Here is an 8,786-nt window from a genome sequence, read left to right on the forward strand (position 1 = left end):
TTCACATCAAGACTAGCAATGTGCGCTAGTAAAGTAAATAAAGTCAATTTCGATTTCATGCCGACTTTAACACTGAACATTTTTAACATTCTAGCAGGCACTATACCAACAAAGCACAATTTAACTTAAAATTAATAAGTTAGTAAAATAATAATTTTTGGCCATCAGACCCCCTTCTTGAATCAGGCATGTATTTAAAAAATTTTTTTTATTTTTTTTTACTGTACAATTAAAAGCAGCCTCGCTGAGAAGAGACTTGTTTTAAAACATTAGAAAATATTACAGATCCTAATTTGAACACACTGTGTGAATGTTATAATAAATGTATTAAAACAGAGCTGTTGTAATGATTATTATCATTATTATTGTCTTACTTTTTATTTTATTTTACAGAACAACAGTAAACTTACAATACTAACATTTATGAATGTTGATAAGAGTTCTTGCTTTTTCTCAACTTTTATTTTGACGGAAACGCGCAGGAAGAACTCAATGCTTATTTTTGTTTTTTGATTTTACTTATTATGTAACAGCTCCTAGATACCTATCTTAAAGATGTCTACTTCAGAAATGCCTTCCCTTAATTTATAGTTTTTTCCCCTTGATGTTTACCCCCTTTTTTTCCGACATAGTTCACAGGATGTTTCCCAGAACAAGGAATTTACCCAGTGAATGCTTATTTATGTTTATTTATTTTCAGTTTGTCATTGGATACCTTAGTGACAACTATGAAATCCCACAAATCCCAAGACATGCATTTTTGTTACAGGTTGCATGCAACAAATTACATTAATCTTTAAAGCTGCTGTGTGTCATTTTTACAGTGTTTTTAAAACCCCAAGCTTTCATTAAAGTATTGGTGGCAATGTCACCCACCATCATCCCCATTTTCTTGTTAAGCAAAGCACCTCCAGCAGGCCTCCTCTAGACAAAAACACAGCTTTTACCCTCTTTCTCACCCCTTCTGCTTCAGAGACTGTAAAACACTCATTCATTGTGTCACGTCTGCACGGCACGTTTATCTGCTCCAGCATCAGTGCCACAGAGGTTCACAAAGAGTCAAAGTGTACTGACTTACACTCATTTACCACGTTCATCATGGCTAGTGTGTGAGTTTCTGATAATCGTAAGCTCCTGGAGAAGCAGAATCTTAGATCTGTCTAAAATGACAAGGTTTTATGTTGCTGAACTTGAGTAAACCATTAAACAGCAAATACTCTCATACACACTTAGCAGATGGACATGCATGTTCCGACCTGAATCCGTCACTTTAAAAAGCAGACGAGCCGAGTGATTTGACAATGCAGTGGAGAACCTGTGGTGTATCAGTCATTCTATCAGGCATCTCTGTGTTAGTTTAGCATCGAACCATCAATTCTATCCACGTTTCTTTGACTTTTCATTTCAACATGTTATATGTACATGGTATATACAGGTGCATCTCAATAAATTAGAATGTCGTGGAAAAGTTCATTTATTTCAGTAATTCAACTCAAATTGTGAAACTCGTGTATTAAATAATTAATAATAAGATTCTCTATGGGGTTCAGGTCTGGTGAGTTTGCTGGCCAGTCAAGCACACCAACACCATGGTCATTTAACCAACTTTAGGTGCTTTTGGCAGTGTGGGCAGGTGCCAAATCCTGCTGGAAAATGAAATCAGCATCTTCAAAAAGCTGGTCAGCAGAAGAAAGCATGAAGTGCTCCAAAATTTCTAGGTAAACGGGTGCAGTGACGTTGGTCTTCAAAAAACACAATGGGCCCACACCAGCAGATGACGTTGCACCCCAAATCATCACAGACTGTGGAAACCTTTTCCACGACATTCTAATTTATTGAGATGCACCTGTACTAGGGCTGCTGGATTTTGACACAAATTTTACAATTCAATTCGGATTCACAAGCTTGCGATTCGATTTCCGATTTAATGCGATATCGAATATTTTGGATATTTATCAGGTACAGTACATGCCAAATTTTCTCAAGGAAAAAAAATCTCTCAACTAATGCTGTAAAATAAACATGAGAGTCAGTTGGTACTACATTACTATTATATTGAAGGTTAAAATAAACTGATTTGTATACAAGCGCTTGAATTACACTCAATTAAGTTTTTATGATAATAAAGTTAAGTAACAAAGTAAAAAAAAAAAAAAGTAACAAAGCACAATCATTTCGTAAAAATGAGCATCGATTTAAATGAGAGATCAATATTATTTTTACCCAGCCCTTGTATATACTCCCTTCTTTGGGAGTTGTATTGACAACATCAATGTGTATAGGGTAATAATGGAAAATACAGTTTTGTGGCTGTCATCCTCTATTGACAGGTGTGGCAAACCGTTATTTTTGGACCCTTAGTATGTGTTTTGATGTATGTCCATCTGTGTGTCTTTACCCTCCTCCTGACATTCATTTTCATACCTCTATTCCGTGTAGACGTCTAGTCATTTTTCAGAAGCTCCCAGTCTTACAGCTTTCAGCTGGACTCATAAAATCTCATTCCAAACTACCCTGTATGAGGTGGAGTGTTTCATCACACCTTTCTCTTTATGTTTAAGCTTCAACCTCTTTTGTTGCAACCAAGTACATTTGTTAGTTTAAGTAATCCCCCACAACACTCAGAACTCACACTGCTCAGAACACCCTAGTAACTCCTTAGCAACCACCCAGAATACCTTATGCAGCCATAACCTGGCAAACTGGGTAACCTTTTTTTTTTTTTTGCTGTTGGTCTCAGATTGTCGACACTATTTGAATGCTGTAATTTAAGACTCTCTTTAGCAATCAGCTCCTCTCTCTTCACTGTTCAACAGTTCCGTTCGGTTCCTTATCCTTGTGTTTTTTTTTCTGGGTCAAATGAGCTCTTTTAGTTCAGAGAGTCATTTTAGGAGGTATTAAATTACTCCAGCTGGAACTTTTTTTGGTGTCCCGTTCGCCGCATTGACCCTACCTAAACTGTAGCGATTGTTTCATCTCTATATGCACCCCTTGTGTGACCTCTTACTTAAAACAATAAACACCAGGAGCTGAACGTGCACACACACACATATACACACAGAGCCTAAGAGAATGGTTTATGTTGCTTTTGGCAGGGTCATGTGCTCTGTATCATCTCATTTCCTGTTTAGAAAGCAAGTATGTACCGAGTGTGTCTGTGTAAAAGAGAAAAGTGGAGGCCGCTTTACAAGGCTTGCAGAGTTGTTTTGAATAGAAGCTACAAAAATGAGTCGCAAACTACCAAGACAACAGATCTTGGATAGCTGTTTCATATCAAAAGTAGTGCTGTCAATTGATTAAAAAAATAACGAATTAATCACACATTTTTTCTTAAATTAATCGTGATTAATCAGTTAATCCCAACTAACATTAATGTTTTAAATATACTTTTATATTGCAATAATTTCACATTCAATCTTCAAATTAATGTAGAAACAACATAAAGACAGTATATTTTTTATATTTGTTTAATGGCATCTTTTTTTATGACTGAAGGCCAATATCACTGATAACAATACTACTGATGTCGGAAATTGTTCTTTTGTCCCCTAATATTTAACCATTGACTATAGACATTCAACATTACAGTATAATTGTGAGCTATCAATTTTAAAAATTATTAGACTTTAAAAAAAATTACTTCTCATTTAAGTGAACTTAAAACAATCTTCACATAAACCCATTATAATAAATGTCATATTTCCCTTTGCCCTTCAGCAAGTAGGAAATTGAAAACTTTATCAAACACTAAATTCTATATTAAATATAGATGAATCCTTAAAGCTACAAAAGATATTGATTTCCTCTTTTTTTCTTTTTTTCTACAGCAGCTGGGTTATTAGCTTATTCGGCTGCTATTCATTTAAGAGCTGCCGCTGCTGAATGTGACGCAGATCTGACACGCATGCTCGTATAATTTCACTCGCGCTTTAATATGAAATGATAAAGGCTACAGCGAGCGCCGTCATATTTGTGCGTGCAATTGTCGACCACACGCTACGAGCACAGTATAACGGCAGACAGGACAGAAAATTTTGTTTTTACTGACATATGGCCTGACAACATCTCATCTGACCACAGTTCACTGTTGTTCAACTGAAGCTTCTCGTCACCTGTAGCTTTTTCACGCCCGTGCCTGGCGCTGAGCCGAAGTGCGCGTCTGAAAAGACGCAATTCTTGTCAAGAAAAAAGAGACAGAAGCAGCAGTTGTGAGTGGGGTGGCCAACCCTAGCTCCGTCCCTGTGTTAACGCACTAATTTTGACAGCACTAATCAAAAGATTATGGAAAATTGGATTTTAAACACTAATTGTTTAAAGTGAAATGTGCAGAAATCCATCTAAAATAATCCAATAAATCCCTATCTGTCTCTGTTTTGCTACAGGCCCAGCGTAGAGATTCCTACATGTGGGAGCGATATGGCAAATACAACCTGAGCGACCCATTCCTGGCCCTGCAGAGAGACAGTGAGGTCCTCCAGAGCTCCGGCCAGACCAGGGGGGACGGAGGAAGTTCCTCCCAGAGACGAGAGGGGGTCTGTGGGGCCACGGCTCGCTCGGATCCTTTGACGGTGCTGAAGCTGGTGGTGGGACACTGCAGAAGGATGCAGGAGAAGATGCTGAAACAGCTGGCAGCTGCTGAGAACAGACACAGGAGGGTGAGTTTATGCTGCATAACAGCTGAAAGCCACTGACATCGATACTGATGTGAGCATCATATCATTTAAATTGGATTTACCAGGTCAAGGAGAGATTGGATTGGTTTATAGACTAATCTTTATCTCATTCTGTCGCCCCTCTGTGGTGGTTTCAGGTCATTGCTGATCTGGAGGAGGAGAAGAGGAAGCATGCTGAGGATACTGCAGAAGGAGATGATGTCACTTACATTCTGGAGAAGGAGAGAGAGCGCCTCCTGCAGCAGGTACAAAGAACAGAAAATATTAATAGTGATCTTAATTTGAGGTACTACAGTACATGGCAATGGGCTACAATTTTTATTGTCTTAATCAAAATGAGTCTTTGCTCTGTTATTTTAACAAAGCAAAGACTAATTTTGATTAAGATAAAAATTGTAGCCTGTTCCCGATTTTTTTTTATTTTACAAAATTATGCAACTATGCAGGTATCATCCTAAATATGCACATTTTTGCATACAACAAAAGTGATATACAGTTGATCCCACAGAAAATGTCACTGATTAAAAGAGCTTATTGTTAAAGTGTTTTATTTGACATTTAAATATTTAATAAAACATGCTCTTTAACGTAAACATAACATAACATTAACATAAAATATCAAGGAAAAATATAAAAAATTTTCTAAAATCCTTCTGACAACTAGCAGCAATATAATTTAGGAAGAAATATGTAAAATTAGCAGTCTCAACCTGCAGAAAAGTGACACTTTTGTGCAGAATTGTCACTTTATGAGCTTTGACAGATGCTAATATGAAAGGTTTATAACTGTTGAATATATTTAAACCAAAACAGGTATTTTACATTGTAATACTATTACACATTGTTACTATTTTACTCTATTGTTGAACAAATAAATGCACCCTTGGTGAGCATAAAAGACTTAAAAACAACTCCAAACTTCCAAACCATTTTTATTTTTTTTTATTATTTTTATCTAACAAAATTTCTTTCTGCAAATCTATGAATCTATCAGTGTATTGCCTACTAATTTGTGTATGTTTTATACATGTGTTTAGTTGGAGTTTGAGAAGGCAAAGACGTCCCGAATGGAGAGGGAGAACAAACGACTGCACGATCAGTTAGAAGACCAGCGAGTCCAGCATAAACAGCTCATGACGGCGCTGAGTCGGGAATGCAAACGCTCCGGCACGCGTGCACACGAGGAGTCCCAGCGTGCCAGCGAACTCAGCCATCGCCTCGATCGTGAACGAGCGGCCAATCAGGCTCTGAGAGTGGACATCGAGGAGGAAAAGAAGCGGGCTATGCAAATGGAGGCGAGGCGAGAGGAGCTGCTGGCCGAGTTTGACACAGAAAGGGAGCAGCTTGGGCTGAGATTACGAAAGGAGGAAGCACGTTGTAGAGCACTACAGGAAGAACTAGAGAAACTGAGGAGCGAGATGAACAATGCAGAGGAGAACTCAAACAAGACCCAAATGAACGGACACCATGTTCCTGCGGAGGAAGATGGGAATGTTGAGAAGCAAGGCATGTTAACCAATGGGAGCTCTCAGACCAATCCACAAGCTCACAGCCCTACAAACAGCAATCAATCACCTGACATGCCCAGTATACAAGCGGCGTACCAGGCTGGCATCAGCCAGCGCTTCCATGCAGCCCGTCACAAGTTCCAAGGCACCTTTGATCAAGATTCTCAGACCGTCTCTTCCCCTCCAAATTCTCCATGTGACCTCTCACCCTGTGCAGCCCATGTGGTTGCACTAGACAGCATTTCTTCTAACCAAGCAGCCCACAGCACAGTCACACAAGCCCTGAATCGCCTCAGTACTCCGCAAAGTCCCAGCAAACCAACTTCCCCGAACAGTTCCCCTTTCGGCACAGATTACCGCACATTGGCCCACTCTGGGATGCTGTCTCCCACTATCAGGTCTCCAACTATTCCCAGAGTCGACAGAGGGAACCCACCTCCCATCCCACCCAAGAAACCAGGCCTCGCCGACACACCGCCTTCACCGGCCACACTCCGAGCTGCTCGCTTGGCTCAAACGGTGGCCAGTTGCGGACACAGCAGCAACTCAGAGAACAGCAAAGAACCAGACCTGGTGTTGTCGTCTAGCGGCTAGCAAGCACAAATAATGAACTTGATCGTGTCAAACACTGTTGATTTTTTGTGAGGGACATTTCAGGACAGTTTTTAAAATCATTTTAGAAGATTTGAAATATATTATATAAATATAGTAATTTTGCAATGTTACCATATCTCAGTCAGATGCATGTTGATTGTGTGCATGAATACATTATGCATTCTGTATTTTACCATGAGCAAAACTCATTTTTCACATTTATCACTGACAATAACCAGCTTCTATAAATAGTTTTATATATTGTTATTCAGACAAATATTTATATAAAAACTACTATTCAAAAGTTTGGGGTCTGTACCGTTTTTTTTTTTTTTTAAATAAATGAATACTTTCAAATAGATTTCAGTTATTTTAAATTGTAAATATATTTTACAATATTGCTGTTTTACTGTATTGTTGATAATATAATAAATGCAGTCATGGTGAGCATAAAAGACTTCTTTCAAAAACATAAAAAAATCTTACCAACCCCAAATTTTGAACAATAGTGCACATGTGTATCTGAACATTTTACCCTGTCATCTAGTTTTTACACTGAATTATATATTTAACAGATTGCATGTGCAAACAACCCTTTGCTTTCTTACATAGCAGTTTGTTTTGTATATCTAAAGGTATTGGATATTTAGCCTAATATTTACATCTCGCTCAGAATCATGTTACAAATGTTTGTATCACATTATAATGTTCTGTTTTGTTTATCTTTTAAGTTTGTATTCTTTTTGTGATCTTATATGAATGTTATTTTTATAACCAGTATCATTTTAACATTTTTTGTTACACTTGTAGACATGGGCTGGAGCAAAAGATTTTAGATTTGAATATTTGTACTGCCTAAATCCAGCCAGCAGAGGGCACATTATCACCCATCCTCAGTCATTCATAGGTTATATTAGGAAAGGAATACTAGTACACTAGCTTACTGCACAGTATACTCTATATACTGCCTTCTGTATTTTAAAAATAGTATGTGAAATAAAGTTATTTTGAGATTTAATCCATTTTTGTGTATAAATGCGGTAGTCTTCTTGTGATAGTCTGCTCAAATAATGGTGATGTAAAAAAAAATTGCAGATATCAATTTATTTGTCACACTAAAAATTGCATTATTGCATTGCAGTATTAATTTTAACATTGAACTGACCAATCAGAATCAAGTCTTCCAGAGAGCCGTCTAATAATGAATATTATTATAAAGTTTTATCCTTTAATGAACCGATAACATTAAACACTCACTACAAGCTCAAAACCACAGAAATAAGTCAATGTATGATTCTGAATTTGATGTTACAATGACAGCACAACAGACCCTTAGATCTTAAAGGGACAGTTCACCCAAAAATGAAAATTCTGTCATTAATTACTCACCCTCATGTCGTTTCAAACCCGTAAGACCTTCGTTCATCTTCGGAACACAAATGAAGATATTTTTGATGGAATCTGAGAGCTGTCTGACCCTGCATAGACAGCAATACAACTGAAATGTTCCCAAGGTCCAGAAACGTAGCAAAGAGATCTGTAAGTTAATCCATGTGACATCAGGGGTTCAACCGTAATTTTACGAAGCTACGAGGATAATTTTTGTGTCCAAAAGAAAAAAAAAAAAAGACTTTATTAAACAATTCGTCTCCTCCGCATCACCCTGTTGCACCATTGGAGAGTATCCACTGTTCAACCGTAATTTTACGAAGCTACGAGAATTATTTTTGTGCACAAAAGAAAAGAAAAAAAAGACTTTATTCAACAATTCGTCTCCTCCACATCACCCTGTAGCGCCATTTTGGAGAGTATCAGCTGGACGTAAACAGCGTATGCTGTTCTGTGTCAGCTGCGTCACACGGACACGCTGTTTTCATTCAGATCAAATCACAACAACATAGGTGTCACGCCGGATCTGTTTCCTACATTGTTGTGATTTGATCTGAACGAAAACAGCGTGTCCGTGTGACGCAGCTGACACAGAACAGCATACGCTGTTTACTTCCAGCGG

General features: G+C 37.9%; 1 protein-coding gene across 2 annotated transcripts in view; it reads left to right on the forward strand.

Annotated features, from left to right (window-relative positions):
* LOC107729783 (CTTNBP2 N-terminal-like protein) overlaps positions 1 to 7,012 on the forward strand; it is a 14,941-nt gene extending 7,929 nt beyond the window's left edge. For both annotated transcript variants that reach the window (XM_016540485.1, XM_016540486.1), the window contains 3 exons: positions 4,383 to 4,655; positions 4,811 to 4,918; positions 5,711 to 7,012. In XM_016540485.1, the coding sequence (XP_016395971.1) occupies positions 4,383 to 4,655; positions 4,811 to 4,918; positions 5,711 to 6,775 (1,446 nt within the window). In that variant the 3' untranslated portion in view covers positions 6,776 to 7,012. The remainder of the gene's footprint in view (positions 1 to 4,382; positions 4,656 to 4,810; positions 4,919 to 5,710) is intronic.
* The last annotated feature ends 1,774 nt before the right edge of the window (positions 7,013 to 8,786 follow it).

This window comes from Sinocyclocheilus rhinocerous, unplaced genomic scaffold, assembly GCF_001515625.1.
Source record: "Sinocyclocheilus rhinocerous isolate Xijiao unplaced genomic scaffold, SAMN03320098_v1.1 scaffold218, whole genome shotgun sequence".
Taxonomy (NCBI): Eukaryota; Metazoa; Chordata; class Actinopteri; order Cypriniformes; family Cyprinidae; genus Sinocyclocheilus; species Sinocyclocheilus rhinocerous.